The 19286-nt window shown below is 39.9% G+C and overlaps 1 protein-coding gene and 1 long non-coding RNA gene across 2 annotated transcripts in view; both read right to left on the bottom strand.

Annotated features, from left to right (window-relative positions):
• Positions 1 to 10235: 10235 nt before the first annotated feature.
• Positions 10236 to 13681, bottom strand: LOC122913766. Its single transcript, XR_006385736.1, has 3 exons — positions 13663 to 13681; positions 13168 to 13247; positions 10236 to 10280 (listed from the first exon to the last, which is right to left on the bottom strand). It is a non-coding gene; the product is annotated as an uncharacterized LOC122913766 (long non-coding RNA).
• A 1576-nt stretch (positions 13682 to 15257) lies between these two features.
• NAE1 (NEDD8 activating enzyme E1 subunit 1) overlaps positions 15258 to 19286 on the bottom strand; it is a 29835-nt gene continuing 25806 nt past the window's right edge. Inside the window, exons 18-20 of the mRNA XM_044256006.1 lie at positions 17655 to 17769; positions 17523 to 17572; positions 15258 to 15495 (exon numbers count right to left, since the gene is read on the bottom strand). Coding sequence (XP_044111941.1) covers positions 15386 to 15495; positions 17523 to 17572; positions 17655 to 17769 — 275 coding nt within the window. The 3' untranslated portion in view covers positions 15258 to 15385. The remainder of the gene's footprint in view (positions 15496 to 17522; positions 17573 to 17654; positions 17770 to 19286) is intronic.

Here is a 19286-nt window from a genome sequence, read left to right as displayed (position 1 = left end):
GAAAATGAAAACACAACACATTTTAACTTGTGGGATGCTACTAAAATAGTATTTGGGAGGAAATTTACAATACTATAGGCTTATATTATAAAAAAAGAAAGGTCTTGGGGTGCCTTGGTGGCTCAGTTGGCTAAGTATCTGCCTTCTGATCAGATCATGATCCCAGGTCCTCAGATCAAGTCCCGCATCACGCTCCCTGCTCATTGGGGAGCCTGCTTCTTCCTCTCTCTCTGCCGCTCCACTACCCCACCCCCTGCTTGTATTCTCTCTGTCAAATAAATAAATAAAATATTAAAAAACAAACAAACAAAACAATACACAAGAAAGAAAGAAAGAAAGAAAAGAAAAAAGTTCTCAAATTAATGACCTCAGCTTCCATCTTAAGAAACTATAAAAACAGGGCACCTGGGTGACTCAGTTGGTTAAGCAACTGCCTTCGGCTCAGGTCATGATCCTGGGGTCCTGGGATCAAGTCCCACATGGGGCTCCCAGCTCCAAGGGAAGTCTGCTTCTCCCTCTGACCTCCTCCCCTCTCATGCTCTCTCTCACTGTCTCTCTCTCAACGAAAGAAATAAAATCTTAAAAAAAAAAAAAAAAAGAAACTATAAAAACAGTAAATTAAACCCAAAGTAAGTAGAAGGAAGGAAATAAAGATCAAAGCAAATAATCAATGAGACTAAAGGAAGAAAAACAATAGAATTGGTTCTTTGAGAAGATCAATAAAACTGATAAATCTCTAGACAAACTGATAAGGAAAAAGGAGCAAAGACACAAAATACCAATACCAGAATGAGAGATGGCATCATCATAAATTCCATTTATATTCAAAAGATAAATAATAGTTATGCGCAACCTCTTATCCATAGATTCAATAACAGGTGAAATGGACAAATTGCTTGAAAAACACAAATTAGGGGTACCTGGATGGCTCAGTCAGTGAAGCACACAACTTTTGATCTTGGGAATGTAAATTCAAGCCCCACATTGGGTGCAGAGATTACTTTAAAAAATAAAATCAGGGCGCCTGGGTGGCTCAGTGGGTTGGGCGGCTGCCTTCGGCTCGGGTCATGATCTCAGGGTCTTGGGATCGAGTCCCGCATTGGGCTCTCTGCTCAGCGGGGGGCCTGCTTCCTCCTCTCTCTCTCTGCCTGCCTCTCTGCCTACTTGTGATCTCTCTGTCAGGTAAATAAATAAAATCTTAAAAAAAAAAAAATAGGGGCGCCTGGGTGGCTCAGTGGGTTGAGGCCTCTGCTTTCGGCTCAGGTCATGATCCCAGCGTCATGGGATCGAGCCCCACATCGGGCTCTCTGCTTCTGCCTGCCTCTCTCCCTACTTGTGATCTCTCTCTGTCAAAAAAATAAATAAAATCTTTAAAAAAAAAAATAAAAATAAAATAAAATCATTAAGAAAGACACAAACTGGGCACCTGGGTGACTCAGTTGGTTAAGCCTCTGCCTTTAAAAAAAATTATTAATTATTTTTATTAACATATAATGTATTATTTGCCCCAGGGGTACAGGTCTGTGAATCATCAGGCTTACACACTTCATAGTACTCGCAATATCACATACCCTTCCCCAATGTCCATAACCCAACCACTCTCTCCACACATGCCCTCCCCTGAACAACCCTCAATTTGTTTTGTGAGATTAAGAGTCTCTTACGGTTTGTCTCCCTCCCAATCCCATCTTGTTTCATTTTTTCCTTCCCTACCCCCAAGCCCCCCACTCTGCATCTCAAATCCCTCATATCCGGGAGATCATACAATTGTCTTTCTCTGACTTATTGTTCTTAGCATAATACCCTCTAGTTCCATCCACGTCATTGCAAATGGCAAGATTTCATTTCTTTTGATAAGCCTGTGCCTTTTGCTCAGGTCACGATCCCAGGGTCCTGAGACGGAGTCCTGTGTCTTATGTGAGGTCTCCCTGCTCAGCAGGAAGTTTGCTTCTCTTCCTGCCCCTGCTCCTCCCCCATCCCTGTTCGTGGGCGCACACATGCTCTCTCTCTCAAATAAATAAAATCTTAAAAAAAAAAAAAAAAAAAAGAGACAAATTATCGAAACTCACCCAAGAAGAAAACCAATAACCTAAATAGTCCTATATCTATAAAAGAAACTGAAATACTTTAAAAACATTTTATAAAGAAAATTCCAGGTTCAGATAGTTTTATTTGTAAACTCTTCCAAATGTTTAAGGAAGAAGTAATACCAATTCCACATCCGATGGGGGGGGATGCATACTGTCTCCCTGGTTACCAAGGAGTATGGGCCCCGCCCTTTGGGAGCCTTTTTGGGCGCCAATCCCAATCAAGGTGTAATAGGCAGGTTCAAATGTCTACTAGGGTAAATTGTAACTCAATTGGTCACCTAGCATCACTGTGGAGTTTCCTGTGTGTGTTACAATCTCATTGGCCACCTGTGCGTGGCCAGGCCCGACCGCATGGCCTTTGCCCTTAAAAGCTAGTCTGTGAAACAGAGAAGGGTCGCCCTCTCTTGTAAGAGGTGCATCCCTGAACGTTCGGTTAGATTCTTGATGCTTGGCGCGAAATAAAGCTTTGCTTGACCTTCACTTTGTATCAGTCTCACTCCTTTAATCACGGACCCATTATTGGGGCATAACAATTAGAAAGAAAAAAAAAGACAGCTAGAGACCAATATCCCTCATGAACATTCATGTAAAAAATCCAAACAATTTTAGCAAACTAAACCTAAAGACATATTAAAATAACAATACATCATGACCAAGTGGGTTTATCCTAAGAATTCAGGGTTGGCTTAAGATATGAAAAATCAACTGATGTAATACGACAAACCAACATAGAAAACCATATGGTCATCTCAACAGATGTAGATAAAGTATTTGATAAAATTCAACATTCATTTATGATAAAAAAGAATTGCAGCAAACTTGGAATAGAAGAAAACCTTCGCAACATAAAAAATTATATCTACAAAAAATAAAAAAAAAGAAAGAAAAACCCTACATTAAACATAATACTTAACAGAGAAAGACTGAATTCTTATCCCTGAGATGAGGAATAAGACAGAGATGTTTAGCATTATACAGGAGAGTCTAGCCAATGTCATTCTATTTGACATTCCATTTAACATTGTACTAGAGAACAAAGCCAGTGCCATCATGTGAGAAAAAGAAACTAAAGACATTCAAATTAGGAAGGAAGTAGTAAAACTATCTGTTTTCATGTATAACATGATCTTCTATATAGATAATCTGATGGAATCTATAAAAGAGCTACTGAATAAAGTAAGATTTCAATATATCGATTTAACATACAGAAATCAATTATATGTCTATATATACAAGCAATAAGTAATTAAAAAGAAATTGAAAAATAATGCCATTTATGGGGAGCCTGGATGGCTCAGTCAGTTGAGCATCCAACTTTTGATTTTGGCTCAGGTCATGATCTGACAGTCATGTGTTAAGAGTCTTTCACTGGGCTCTGCTTTGGGCATGGAGACTACTTTTAAAACAACAACAATGCTGGTTATAAGAGTATCAAAAATATGAAATACTTAGGGATAAATCCGACAAAAGATGTAAACAACATGTCTACTAAAACCTAAAAAATACTTCTGAGACATATTAAAGAAGATTGAAATAAAGGGAATAAAACATTTTTTTCATGGGTTGAAGGACTAAATATTGTTAAAATGTCAATTTCCCCAACTTGATCAACACATTCAATATAATCCCAACAGGTTTATTTTTTACAAAGGTACAAAGGCAAAGCAAGAGAACAAAGGATAATCTTTCCAATAAATGGTACCGTAGCAACTAGATATCCACATTCAAAAACATAACCAAACTTAAATCAAACCATATACAAAAACTGATTCAAAAGGGATTGCAGACATAATGTAAAATCTGGAACTAGAAAACTCTTAAGAGGTAACACAGGAAAAAATCTTTCCACCTTGGTTTAAGCGAAAACTTCTTAGACACAACATAAATAGCACAATCTGTTGAAAAATAATGAATAAACTGTATTTCATCAAAATTTAAAACTTCATTTTCTTTTTTCTTTCAAGATTTTATTTGTTTATTTGAGAGACAGAGAACACTAGCAGGGGGTGGAGCAGACGGAGAAGGAGAAGCAGGCTCCCCGCCGAGCAGGGAGTCTGACACAGGGCTCATCCCAGAACCCTGAGATCATGACCCAAGCCAAACACAGACGCTTAACCGACTGAACCAACCAAGCACCCCTCAGCAGTTTCATAATTTGTTAAACATATATCTATCATTTGATCCAGCCATTCCACTCCTAAGAATTTATCCAAAAGAAAAGCAGGTATGTGTCCATACAAACACTTATACACAAACGTCCACAGCAGCATTATATGAAATAGCCCCAAACTGAAAACAACTGAAATGTCCATCAACAGATGAATGGATAAATAAATTGTGGTATGACTATATGCTATCACTAAGTATAGCAATAAAGTTAACTGGGGTGCCTGGGTGGCTCAGAGGGTTAAGCCTCTGCCTTTGGCTCGGGTCTTGGGATCCACCCCCCACATCCTCTCTCTGCTCAGCAGGGAGCCTGCTTCCTCTTCTCTCTGCCTGCCTCTCTGCCTACTTGTGATCTCTGTATATCAAATAAATAAATAAAATCTTAAAAAAAAAGGAGTTAACTATTGATATATGCAACCACATGAAGGAATCTCAAAATAATTATACTGAAAGAAACCACATAAAATATATACTGTATTTTTCCATATATTGGGGAAAAACGTGAACTTCTCTATAGTAATAGAAGGCAGATCAGTAGTTACTTGGGGAAAAGGGGTCCAGGAAGGTTCAAGAAGAGGTATTATAAGGGTGCATGAGGATATATTTCTTATCCTGATTGTGCTACTATATGTATATACCCACATACACACGAACATATATACATATATATATGTCAAAACCTATGAAAATATAAACTTGAAATATTTATTTGCAACTAAAAATGAAAGACAATCATTTTCCTATAAAACTCTTCACTATAACCTTTAAACAATTTCTTCTCTTGGTTTTAAGGATTTAAATAAAATTATATGCAGATTTTGTCATAATGCTTGGATTAACATTTAAAGTTCTCAAAGATACAAGATTAAGAGAGAATATAAAAATATAGAGGAGCACACTAAAAGACTATTGTCAATCAATATTTAGTCTTCCTCTTAAAAGAAATTGAACAGACAATTTGGTTCAATAAAATTATTCATGACTCAACTTTTTAGTGAAAAACCACAGTACAAAGGTTATTACTAAATTAACTTGAAGCAAAAAATAAAAAAATAAATTAACTTGAAGCAACTGCAAACATTTATTGATCATATTCTATATTAATAGAAACTGTAAGAAGGGTAGTTTGACTGTATGGATAGCAATAAGCCACTTATCATCAAAAGCCAAAGAGAATTTTTAATGCGACATGGTGATTTTCAATTCCAGGCACAACCACAGAAAACAACACACTTCTTTATGTATTCCTCTATTCTCTCCTGTACTCCCCTCTCCTACTTTGATATTTTCTATTAGAATCTCTCCCTTTCCAAACAAAGCACCTAATGACACCTACAACTCAGTTTTATCGTCTCTAGCCTATGCAACCTAGTTCCTTTAATACTTCCGTTAGAAAATAAAACAAAATTGGGGGGTCTAGGTGGCTCAGTGGGTTGAAGCCTCTGCCTTTGGCTCGGGTCATGATCCCAGGGTCCTGGGATAGAGCCCCACACTGGGCTCTCTGCTCAGCAGGGAGCCTGCTTCCTCCTCTCTCTCTGCCTACTTGTGATCTCTAACTGTCAAATGAATAAATAAAATCTTAAAAAAAAAAAAGAAAACAAAATCTCAAGTATATACAATACAAAAGCACAACTTATAAAAGAAAATTGGATAAATTAGACCTAAAAATTGAAACTTTTTGAGCTTCAAAAAATATCAAGAAAAGACAACTCAGAGAAGGGAAGAATAGATCTATAAATCAGATATCTGATAAGGGGCTTGTGTTCAGAATATACAAAGAACTCTTAAAACTCAATAATAAAAAGATAATTTAAGTAAAAAGCATAGAATAGACATTTCTCCAAAAAAAATACACAAATGGTCAATTAGTATATGAAAAGATGCTCAAATCATTAGTCATTAGGGAAATGCAAACCAAAACCACAATTAAATACCATTTCACAGCACCTGTTGGTAAAGGGACTGCCTTTGGCTCAGGTCATGATCCTAGAGTCCCAGGACTGAGTCCCACATCAGGCTCCCTGCTTGGGAGGGAGTCTGCTTCTCCCTCTGACCCTTCTCCCCTTCTCATTCTTTCTTTCCCTCTCTCTCTCCAATAAACAAATAGTTTAAAAATACCATTTCACAATTCATTTGGATGGCTATAATCAAAAAGACAGATTATGACACATGTTCATATTTGAAGAAACTGGAACCCTTATATATTACTGTAGGAACATAAATGGTACAGCCGCTTTGGTGAAAAGTGTAGCAGTTACTCAAAAGGTTAAACATGAATTTACCAGAGACTCATCAATATTACTTCTAGATATATACCCAAGAGAAATGAAAACATGTCACACAAAAACGTACACATGGATGTTCACAGCAACATTACTCATAACTGCTCAACAGCAAAAACTGAAATTTCCATTGTTTATCTCGAAAAGATAAACAAAATATGATATATCCATTCAATGGAATATTATTCGGCAATAAAAAGGAATGAAGATACTGATAAAACTTGAATAATCCTTGAAAATACTATGCTACTTGAAAGAAGCCAGCCACAAAAGCCCACATATTGTATGATTCAATTTATTTATTTATTAATTATTATTATTATTATTATTTTTAAAGATTTTATTTATTTATTTGACAGAGAGAGATCACAAGTAGGCAGAGAGGCAGGCAGAGAGAGAGAGAGGAGGAAGCAGGCTCCCTGCTGAGCAGAGAGCCCGATGCGGGACTCGATCCCAGGATCCTGAAATCATGACCTGAGCCAAAGGCAGCGGCTTAACCCACTGAGCCACCCAGGCGCCCCTATTTATTATTATTATTTTTTAAAGATTTTACTTATTTATTTGACAGAACGACAGAGATCACAAGTAGGCAGAGAGGCAGGCAGAGAGAGAGAGGGGGAAGCAGGCTCCCTGCCGAGCAGAGAGCCCGATGGGGGGCTTGATCCCAGGACCTTGAGATCATGACCTGAGCCAAAGGTAGAGGCTTAACCCACTGAGCCACCCGGGTGCCCCTGCATGATTCAATTTATACATCCAGAATAGGCAAGTCTAGAGACAGAAAATAGACTAGCAGTTGCCTACAACTGGGGAGGGGTATGATTGCTAAAGGGTACAGGGTTTCTTTGGGGGAATTATAAATGAACTAAAATTGATTGTGATGACAGTTGTATAACACTGTGAATATATTAAAAAAACTAAATTGTATACTTTAAATGGGTGGATTGTATGGTATGTTAGCTGTATTTTAATAAAGCCAGTCTATACATAAAAATCAAATTACTGGTATGCCTTGCAGTTGTCCCAATGTCCAAAATAACCCCAATCTCAGTTCTTCTGGATGACTGAATGGATATTGGAAAAAAGACAGTCTCTCTTTTCTAAATCTCAGACTGTATGTAAATTTGGCTACTCACTTCCAAGGCCAAACTTTGGACCTCTTCCATTAGTCATAACAGGTCTATGAGTAATATTTTCAAGTCTGTATTTTACTTCGGGAATATTTTTTTTTAAAGATTTTATTTATTTGTTTGACAGAGAGAGATCACAAGTAGGCAGAGAGGCAGGCAGAGAGAGAGGAGGAAGCAGGCTCCCTGCTGAGCAGAGAGCCCGATGCGGGACTCGATCCCAGGACCCCGAGATCATGACCTGAGCCGAAGGCAGCAGCTCAACGCACTGAGCCACCCAGGCGCCCTACTTTGGGAGTATTATCCCTAATTCTTTCAACTGTCTTACTCTTACTTCCTTATTCTATGTTACTCCTTGACCCCTAAGATCTCTAATCCTTTTACTCCTATTGTTCACTGAGGCTTCTCATTTTATTTCCTTCCCTATTCATCCTAGATCCCATAATTCGTCACCTCAACCATATCTCTCTAAGATTACTTTGATCCCGTCCTTCTACTAAATGTGTCCTATAATCCTAACCATGACTCAAAAACACTTTGCTTTCTCTGCTCTTTCAACCCAAATTTGGGCATTGCTAAAGGAAAAAAAAAAAAAAAACAAGCAACAATGCCATTACAAATATTTGATATGCATTCCCAGTTATAACCCCCATATCTACTCTGCAATGCCATCCATGGTCAGCTCTCTCTCTCTCTCACACACCCTTCTGCTCCCTCTGCCATTTTCCTTAGTGGCTATTCCAAATCTTCAGCTATCTTTAAACTCCAACCCTTGTCCCACATCTCCTTCTCTTCCACTTAGTTTTAATTGGGTTTCCCCAGAAACAGACCAAGAGACAAGGATTTGAGTGTTAAGTACTTTATGAGAAAGTGAGAGGACAGGAAGGCAGACAGAAGCAAGTTATTATTAAGGATAACTGGAGCTTCACTGCACAAGGGAACTCTGGGAGCCAGGGTGGAACCACGTGTCTCAGAGTCATCCCAACCATCAGTGAAGAGTATTTATTCATCAACTCCAGTCAGTCATTCATTCAGGGCTGCTCCCAGGGAAAGGGCTATTAATTATCTGGCATATCTGGCTTGCCTTGCTCTCTGGGCAAAAGCAGGTTACGAATGCCAAGGTAAGTCCCGAAAGACACAGATGTTAGGCCTCACAGAATTACCCACTTTCCACAACACAGAATTCTTACAAAATATTTACAGCCACACTCATGCTTATCTCTTCCTCCACAATCTCAGAACAGGCATCTTAGCACCCTTCGTGTTCCTGGTTAATCCATTCACCTGTGTTGTGGGACCCTACTGCGACTACAACTAGCACACTTTGGTGGGGTTTTTTTCCCTGCCCAAAATGACTTCCCTCCTCCTTTTTGTGCTTTCTTTGAAGAACTTTTCCTCAAAATTCTGAGTCTCCCAGTGGTATGAACTGAAATATTTCCTTTCTTGCTTGTACTAGTTCGAGTTGATTTCTCTCACACACAACTCAAATGGCACCATTACAGTCCCAAGAATTCCTTAAAAATATATTTATTCATTTAACAAATACTTATTGCCTGCCTACTATGCATCTACTCTGTACTAGATGGAGATTTTGATTCCAAGGAACTCAAAATCTGGTGATGGAGAGAAAGATGTGAGTAATTCCCATAGTGTAATAAAGGGTGTGAGAGGGGCATCTACAATTATCCCCCGTCTCTTTTCAGTTTTCTTCAACCTCTCCCTCTCCAGAATCTTCATTCCCTCTTCACATATTCTCTTGTTTCTACTTCCCTTACAAGGCTCTCTTAACATTACAGTCTCCCTCTAACTATTACCATATATCTTCAGTCAAGCTTTTAAGAAGAATTAGGTATTCATAGGTTTCCAGATCCTTATTTCCCATCCAAAAGTCAATATAGTGCAACCTGGCTGATATGTATTAAATTTACTGTTAGTAAAACAAATGATCTCCTAAATAAAAATCTAGTGGATAATTCAGGCATAATGTGAGGACGTTTGACACTGATGAGCTCAAGCAATCTTTCTCATGAAGTATTCTTACAAGGCTGGTTTCCACAATTCCATATTCCTGACTTTCCATTCACCTCTCTGAAATGTTTTTGTCTTTGAGGGCCCTCTTCCTCAGCCAAACCCTTACACGATGGTGTGCATTAAGGAACACCATTCCCCAACCTTTTTTTTTTTTCTTTTTAAAGATTTCCTCTCTGGTGAATCTTCTCCATGGTCATGGATATAATTTCTACCTTTCTAAGGACAACTCTGAAACCTGTACTTCCATATATATTTTGGCGATGGTTCTCTCAGGTTCCCACTGTTCTTGTATATATCTCTATTAAATCAGCTATCATATGGTATTCTTATTATCAGCATGCCTTTACCCATTAGAATGTCAGTATCCTGAAGTCAGTGTGACAGGCAGGGTAGATGCACAATAAATATGTATGTAAATTGCTGAATAGTTCTTTCATTTCCTGGATCCTGTCAGATAATCTGCAGTGTATCCCACAAATAGATTATAAAATTAATTCCAAATAAATAATCCATTAATTTCTCACCTTGTATCTTCTTTGTGTCCTCACTTGCCATGTTCATCTGTATTCTTTTTCCTTATATTTCACCTATAAGAGAAAGGCATTCTCTTAGTTTAAATCAATGTTTGAGAATTACAGAATTATAAATGTAAAGGAGTAGGGAAAAAATAGTTTTCTAGAAGCCAGAGAGCAGGGACTGAATCTACAGCTTATTAAATATGTGATAAGGAGGACACCTGAGTGGCTCAGTGGGTTAAAGCCTCTGCCTTTGGCTCAGGTCATGATCCCAGGATCCTGGGATCAAGCCCCACACTGGGCTCTCTGCTCAGCTGGGAGCCTGCTTCCTCCTCTCTCTCTGTCTGCCCCTCTACCTACTTGCAGTCTCTACCTGTCAAATAAATAAATAAAATCTTTAAAATATATATATATATATATATATATATATATATGTAATAAAGGTTGTATTAAGTTCTCAGAGGCTCAGTTTCCTCATCTGCAAAATAGGAAATTCCTACTTTAAAAAAGTTGTTACAATAATTAAATTTTAAAACATACATAAAAGCATGTGGCATTCTTAAGTACTACAGGCATTTGATACATTTGATTAAATAAACATAAAAATGGCTGGTTAACTGAATCTAACTGATCCTCTTCTGGTACTCCTTCCTTATTTTCTTTCCTATAAATTGTCATCCCATCATTTCTGACCAGTCACCCTCCATGAATCAAAAATTTAAAACACACACACTTAAGAACTCCATTTCTCTACACAAGCTAAGTTTAATATTAAAAATTTATTTTCTGGATCCCTGAGTGGCTCAGCCCTTAAGCGACTGCCTTCAGCTCAGGTCATGATCCTGGAGTCCTGAGATCAAGTCCCACATCAGGATCCCTGCTCAGCGGGGAGCTTGCTTCTCCCTCTGACCCTCCCTCTTTTCACGCTCTCTCTCATAAATAAAAAAATCTTTAAAAAAATTTATTTTTCTAAAAACTTGGGTTTTTTTCAACACAGCATTCTACTGTTAAGCTAAAAATTTTGTTTATATATTACTTGTTAGAATTTTTAAAATAACCAGCAACCCTGATATGGCATCTCATATGCTAAACGGAAAAAAAAAATCTATCAGAGTCCAATTAACTTCTTAGAGTCGTCAGGACTCACAGAACTCTAGAATTCTTACTTACTCCAACACTATATGGTTAAAGGGAGATAGCTATTTATCCTTTCTATTTTTTTTTTCATTCCCAGAATAGAAATAAAATTCCTAACCAAAAAACTAATGTGATAATCTTTTATAAGGTAATATATAAATATATACAGTGTTGCCTTTAAAAAAAAAACTTAGATATTCCATTAAAAAAATAGTTGGGGGGTGCCGGGGTGGCTCAGTGGGTTAAGCCTCTGCCTTCGGCTCAGGTCATAATCCCAGGTTCCTGGGATCGAGCCCCACATCTGGCTCTCTGCTCTCTGCTTCCTCCTCTCTCTCTCTGCCTTTCTGACTACTTGTGATCTCTGTCAAATAAATAAATAAAAATCTAAAAAAAATTTTTAAAAAATAGTTGGGGAGTATTTGGGGGCTCAGTTAGTTGAGGAACTGCTTTTGGCTCAGGTCCTAGGTTCCTGGGATCGAGCCCTTCTTCGGGCTCCCTGTTTCACAGAGAGCCTGCTTCTCCCTCTCCCTGATGCTCTTTCTGCTTGTGCTCTCTATCTCTGTCAAATAAATAAATAAACACCCCCCCCCGCCAAAATGGTTAGGTACATTATGGTACATTCACAGGATACTATTACAAGAATACTGATATTTACTTGAAATGTTTAATAACAAGGCAAAATGCTTCTGCTACAATTAATCTAAAAGAACAAGGCTCAAACTTTTATCTACAGCATGATCCCCATTATGCAGAGGCAAACATAAAATAAAACCACATAGAAAATATCATATTAACACTTGTCTTTAGCTGGTAGTCCTATGGTGTCTTATACCACTTTTTTCTATTTTTACAATTTTTTAAGAGACTATTCATTTGACAGACAGAGATCCACAAGTAGGCAGAGGGAAGCAGGAGAGCAGGCTCCCCACCCGCAGAGAGTCCGACACTGGGGCTCCATCCCAAGACCCCGGGATCATTACCTGAACCAAAGGCAGAGGCTTTAACCCACTGAGCCACCCAGGCGCCCCTATTTTTACAATAATAAAAATCTTCTGGGCGCCTGGGTGGCTCAGTGGGTTAAGCCGCTGCCTTCGGCTCAGGTCATGATCTCAGGGTCCTGGGATCAAGTCCCGCATTGGGCTCTCTGCTCAGCAGGGAGCCTGCTTCCTCCTCCTTCTCTCTCTACCTGCCTCTCTGCCTACTTGTAATCTCTCTCTGTCAAATAAATAAATAAAATCTTAAAAAAAAAAATCTTCTTTTTTTTTTTTTTTTAAAGATTTTATTTATTTATTTGACAGAACGAGATCACAAGCAGGCAGAGAGGCAGGCAGGCAGAGAGGAGGAAGCAGGCTCCCTGCTGAGCAGAGAGCCCGATTAAAAAAAAAATCTTCTAACATTCAAGTCCTATCATAGGCAAGTGCTGCATTCTGTAAACCTTATAAATACTATCTTTTTAGTTTTTAGAACAATCCTAAGAGGGCACTATCAGGATGATCCAGCTTGGATTCATACACTGCAGAAAACTTCCTTACAGTAGGAGAAGCTTGGGAGAAAGGCCCAGAATGCAAATAAATTAGCTGTTACAATAGTTTAAATAGATTGAGAAGTAACAGGCGCAGAAAACGAGCTGAGGGTACCAGGAGTGAGTTCACACTACATGTACATTGCCAGACTCCGTAGACCGGAACAGCTGTTTCGCCTCAACCCTCATCACCTCTTCCGGGTTTGCACAGGTGGGCGACGCCTGATCTTTCCAAGGAAGAAAGGCTACCTCCACCCCATTTCCCCAGTTTGCACTCATTGACACCAAGGCCCGGCTCACCTAAAGGGCTGGGAGATCGCCTTTTGAAGAACAGAGGTCTTCCCCAGGCCCTCTCTTCTCAGACCAGGGCTCTCCAGCTCCTGCCAAGGACGGGATGCTGGTTAAAGGCGCAAGACACGCTGGGTCCCGGCGATTCACCAGCTGCGAGATGGCGCCCCTCAAGTGCTGCAGCCCACGCTGCCCGGCCCCCCCTCTGATAAAGGGCCCCACCACTGGCTCCCCACCCCTCCCATACACCAGAATCCAGCGGCGAGAGGCCCGGGGGCATTCTCAAGTACAATGGGGGTTGGAAACTTCTGTGGGCTCCACACGCCGGACTACATGGTATGTGACAATTCTCTTTCTGCCACCAGGTGCTGTGGGGACTGCAGCCTGGGTCCGTTGCTCCTCACGAAGACCCGTTCCCCCAGCTCAATCCACCCCCTCAAGTCAGCGGGAAGGGTAACAGCCGGGGGTCCCGCATCCCAGCCGGTGTGAGGGCGTTATCAGGCCTACCCGCGGCGGCCCACCTTCCACAGGAGGCCACAGCCTGGTTCCGGGGCGGGACCCGGGCAGGATCCGACCGCTCAGGGAGCAGAGGCCGTGACCTTTACCCTCAAGTCGCGGCGCGCTGTGTTTCCGCCCTTTCTTCCTCGCCACCAGCCTACAGCGACGCTCGACTCTGTTTCCCGCCCAACGCGATGGCCCACTTCCGTGGGGCGGGACTTCCTGCCACCCGGACCTCGCCGGAACCTATGTTCCTCTGCAGACCGCCGCTTCCTGATGTTTACAAAGCCGGTCCCGGGTGTGAAGAGGGTGGGTGCAGTGTCTTTTAGGGGTGGAAAGTCACAAAGTAAACGGGAAATCCTATGACCTGATGGCTTGCAGTTTTTAGGGCTTTCTTTGCAAAGAGGGGCGTTGGCAACAGGGAGTCAGGAGAGCAGGCTCTGGGTGGATGAGGCTGGTTTGGGGACGGTGGCTGCAGGGCACAGCGTGGGTTAAGAGGCCATCTGAGCACCAAGCCTAACCTTATTGCTCTCTCCCAAGCTTCCTATCCTTGTTTTCTTATAAAACTGAGACATTTGGGGCGCCTGGATGGCTCAGTCGTTGGGCGTCTGTCTGCCTTCAGCTCGGTCATGATCCGGGGGTTCTGGGATTGAGCCACACTACTCCGCCCACCCTCCACCCCTCACCCTCGTTGGGGCCCTGCTCAGCGGGAAGTGGGAGACTTGCTTCCTCCTCTCCTACTCCCCCTGTTTGTGTTCCCTCTCTCACTCTGTGTCTGTCCAATAAGTAAAAATTTAAAAAAAAAAAAAACTCAAATATTTGTCTTTTCAAATAGTGATGGTCCTAAGATGACCATAGCTAAAATCTACACATGGCCAAAATTCATTATTTAAGACTGTAAGAAAAAAAAGAGCCTATTTTAAGCTGTTTTTAATGCAACATAAAAGAGGTTTTTTTTAAAAAAAGATTTTTTTTTTATTTATTTGACAGCGATCACAAGTAGGTAGAGAGAGGGGGAAGCAGGCTCCCTGCTGAGCAGACAGCTCGATGGGGGGCTCGATCCCAGGACCCCAAGATTACAACCCAAAGGGAATGCAGAGGCTTAAGCCACGGAGGCACCCAGCGCCCCAAGAGATTTTTTTTTTTTTAAGATTTTATTTTTAAGTAATCTCTATACCTAAGGTGGGGCTTGAACCTATAATCCAGAGATCAAGAGTTGGATGCTCTACAGACTGAGACAGCCAGGCACCCCGCAAGAGATTTTTATAAGTAAGCTTGAATTAGCAAGCCAGAAATAATGAACTCAATTAAAAGTGGATAGCTTGGGGCGCCTAGGTGGCTCAGTGGGTTAAAACCTCTGCCTTCAGCTCAGTTCATGATCCCAGGGTGCTGGGATGGAGCCCCCAGTCGAGCCCCACGTTGGGCTCTCTGCTCCGCGGGGAGCCTGCTTCCCTTCCTCTCTCTGCCTGCCTTTCTGACTACTTGTGATCTCTGTCAAATAAATAAATAAAAATCTTTAAAAAAAAAAAAAGTGGATAGCTTTTATTCTCTGAGAAAACGACTGCTTCCTTTCCTCTTAGCCCACAAAGGAAAAGACTACATTATTACAAATGAGAAAAATGTTTATTAAGGAAACATTTAACAATCCTCCCTTAACAGAATTATACAGACTAGAGCACAACTTGAAGGCAATTACAGTTCAAATCATTAACACTACATAAGGGTGCTTATTCTACAACTGGAAAGTTGCTGAAGTCTGTGACATGCCACTATAAATGTAAGTATTATTAAAAATTACAAATTGCTTAGTGATTATTTTGATAACCTCCTGAGCAGCAGCTCCTGCAAGGAAAAAGGAGAAAGGCAAAGCTTTGAAAAAGGTAAATTTCAAGTTATATAAAAAATACTCAATTCTGTAAAGAAAACCTTTCCTTTCCAAAGGCAAAAGTGTTTAAAAATAAGCCAAAACAGGCATAGCTTACTGAATCACATCAAAATCAAGGACTGCAATTTTTTTTTAACTATTATTACAGGAACTTGAAATGTTGTCCTATACATTCACACTTTGGGATAGTATGCCACAATTTAAAAGAATGAAGTATTATGGTGGTTTTGAATGGTTGATATGTTAAGTAAAGTCAAAAGAGCAGTATGGCCGGGCACCTGGGTGGCTCAGTGGGTTGAGCCGCTGCCTTCGGCTCAGGTCATGATCTCAGGGTCCTGGGATCGAGTCCCGCATCAGGCTCTCTGCTCAGCAGGGAGCCTGCTTCCTCCTCTCTCTCTCTGCCTGCCTCTCTGCCTACTTGTAATCTCTCTCTCAAATAAATAAATAAAATCTTTAAAAAAAAAAAAAAAGAGCAGTATGGTTGATAGTAGTGCATTTTAAAAAATACGTATAGACAGAAAAGATTCTCAAAGACCACCCTTATATTTTACCCTGTGCCTACTTTACTTTAATAAGACAGGGATAATGGTATATTTGTTCTAAATACACCTGTAATTTGGAAACAACCTATACTAAACACCAACAGGCTGCTATACTCAGTAGCAGTCTTATACAGTAACAAGTTTTGAGTAACTAATCAAAGCAAACAGTAGAAAAAGCAAAAAAACTACAAAGAAAAAAATTCTTCATCTATTATAATATGAGGCTTCATCTTCCACAAACATTCATTGATTCAATAAAATGAGACTATTATATTATTATTATATTACGTACCAAATACTCTGGGCACTAGGGATAAAGAACAAAAGATATACATCCTTGACTTCATGGATCTTACTTTTTAGTAATACGGGAGAGGTAATTTACAAATAAGTAAAACGTATAGTAAGTCAAATGACTCTAAGTGCTAAGGAGAAAAAGCAAGAAAGGGGGATATATATGAGTGCAAGAGGAGTGACTCAGTTTTAAACTGCGGAGTCAGAAATGGCCTCACACAGGGAAGATTAACACTTAAACAAAGACCTGAAAGAAATGGTATATAACAATGTCCCATAGAATACAGAACTCGCTTCGGCAGCACATATACTAAAATTGGAAAGAATACAGAACACATTATGGACTGACCTGAATGTCCTAAAAATTCATGTTAAATCCTTAATACCTAATGTGATAGTATTTGGAGACGAAGACAGGAGTCTTTGGGAGATAAAGAGAGTCATGGGATAAGGCCTTCATGATGGGTTTAATGCCCAGATAGGTATCCCATCTGTCCTCCCCTCCCTGAACAAAGAATGTTATATAATGGCACATAGCAAGAGAGTAGCTCCCTATAAGCCACAGACAGGCCTCACCAGAAACCAGGTGCCCTGGCCCTGACCTTGGAGTTCAGGCCTCCAGGGCATTTTTATGAAAGAGATGCTAATTTTCATGTGGCCTTGAAGAACAGGTCGATTTTAGACATGCAAGAAATAGGGAGATTTAAGGCAAATGGACCCTGAGGGTTAAGGATTGAAGGAGCAGGAAATAAAAGGCCATGTCTCTGGGAAAAGGAAATAACTCAAAAAAAAAAACAAGGCCAGAAAGGCTGAATGGAACCAAAACATGGTGTGTTTTTAATGTCAAATCGAGGACTCTGCACTTGTTTTCTGAAGATTACTGTAGTATGCTTGTGTATACTGCCAGCGCGTAGGGTCAGTTAAGTAAGAGACATGATCAGACCTGTGCTTTAGAAAAATGACTCTTCACTTTAAGATGGACAGCAGTGGGAGATGGAAAGCAGAGAGACAAGTAAAATAATCTAAACAACACGACATCCTATGTCAGTGACTTCCCTAGTTAAAACTGCTCAGAAAACAAAACTTCCTAACTGTACTGTGTTACCAGAGATGCCAGTCTTCTTATCTATGGCATCTACAGAACTCACCCCCTAAGAACGCAGCAATGGTGTGTGGCTCAGCAGCTCCGTATCGGCAACTACAGAAAAAGATGGAGACATGAACTTAGATTAACCTTGCAAGACAGGTATTATTTCTCCTATGCCCTAAAAAATACTCACAATTCATGGACATAGTCATCTTTCACCATTACAGATAATCCATATTCCTGAAGGAAGCCAGTGAGACAAGACTTCAGCTTTCCTATATCTTCTTCAACTTGGTAGTTAGATACCCCTAAAAAAAATAATATGAATTAATTTTCATTAATAAAATTTAAAAACCAATGGCACCTACTTTTCTAAATCCAGTTTTAGGTGTCCTAGTCAAAACAGTAAGGTATGATATTTACAACTATCACAAAGCTGTAACAATCAAATAAACCATCTGAAGCCTATTAAAAATTCAAGTTTGATAAGTCTGCTTTGTTTACTGTTCTGTACCCAGTATCTAGAAAACTATCTGACACATCCTTGGTGCTCAATAATTATTTGACAAGAGAACTGAATGAATAAGAAAGTGATGTCCCATTTATACTCTGTATAAAAATTATGGTGCTTGGGATGCCTTGGTAGCTCAGTCATTAAGCATCCAACTCTTGATTTTGGCTCAGGTCATGATCTCAGGATCTTGAGATCAAGCTCCATATCAGGCTCTGCAATGGGCATGGCGCCTGCTTAAGATTCTCTTTCCCTATCCCTCTGCCCCTCCCACCCTACTAAAAACTTATGGTGCTTATAAAAATTATGGTGTTTACTGTTCATTTCCAGAAGATTAAATGACACAGAAGACATAAAGCTATAACAGGTAACATTTATTGAGCATTAGTAAATGCTGGACAGTGTTCTAAGTACCATATAAACTGAGTTAATCCTCATAATAACTCTATGAAGTAGGTACTATTATTATCTCCATTTATAGGTGAGAAAACTGAGGCACAGACAGATGAAGTTTTTTGGCTGAGTTACTTAGCTCCTAAGTAGCAAAACTTGGATATGGGCCTGGGCAGTTCTTATGCTTATGATTTTATGATTATAGTATGTCTCCAAAAGCAAGCTATTATTACTACTGGAAGGAAGAACACAATTGCTGTAATATTCAAAAGTTACTAAAACAAATCATATTTTTTAGCCCTTCTGGTTTAAAAACCATCACTACTCTTCCTAATAATAATAATACCAAGCCTTTATTGAATACTTACAAGGTGCCATATAGTGTGCTAAGTGATTTTCATACATCACCTGCATAATCCTTAAATCCAAGAGTAGGTATACACTATTATTGCCATTCCATAAGTGAGAAAAGACTTGGAAACAGTGACTCACCCATGATCAAGAGATAGTAAGTGACAGAACTTAGATCTGAAGCTAGGTTCAACTCCAAAGCCTGTGCTCTATGTGGTAACTAGTCTCCCAAGATGGCTCCCCAATGAACATTCCTTTGTGCCCTCACATAGTCCCCTCCCAGTCTTAATCTAAACTGGCCCTATGAAGCCAATAGAACGTGGCATAAGTGATGCCGTATGACTTCTAAGTCTAACTCATAAAAAGCTTTGTATGTTCCACCTAGGTCTTTTGGAATGTTAACTGTGGGAAAGCCAGCCATCATGTAAGAAGTCTGCCCTAAGAATACAACACTAAAAGGAAGCCCCAGTTAGCCATGGAGAGAGATGTCTGACCAACTGCCAAGCAATTCCAGCTGTTCAAACTAACATGCTAGTCATAGTGAAAATGTCTTCTTGGATGTCTAGCTCA

The sequence above is a fragment of the Neovison vison genome, chromosome 7, assembly GCF_020171115.1.
Source record: "Neovison vison isolate M4711 chromosome 7, ASM_NN_V1, whole genome shotgun sequence".
Classification (NCBI taxonomy): domain Eukaryota; kingdom Metazoa; phylum Chordata; class Mammalia; order Carnivora; family Mustelidae; genus Neogale; species Neogale vison.
The sequence above is the reverse complement of the archived record's forward strand: the minus strand, read 5'-3'. Positions and strand labels throughout refer to the sequence as shown.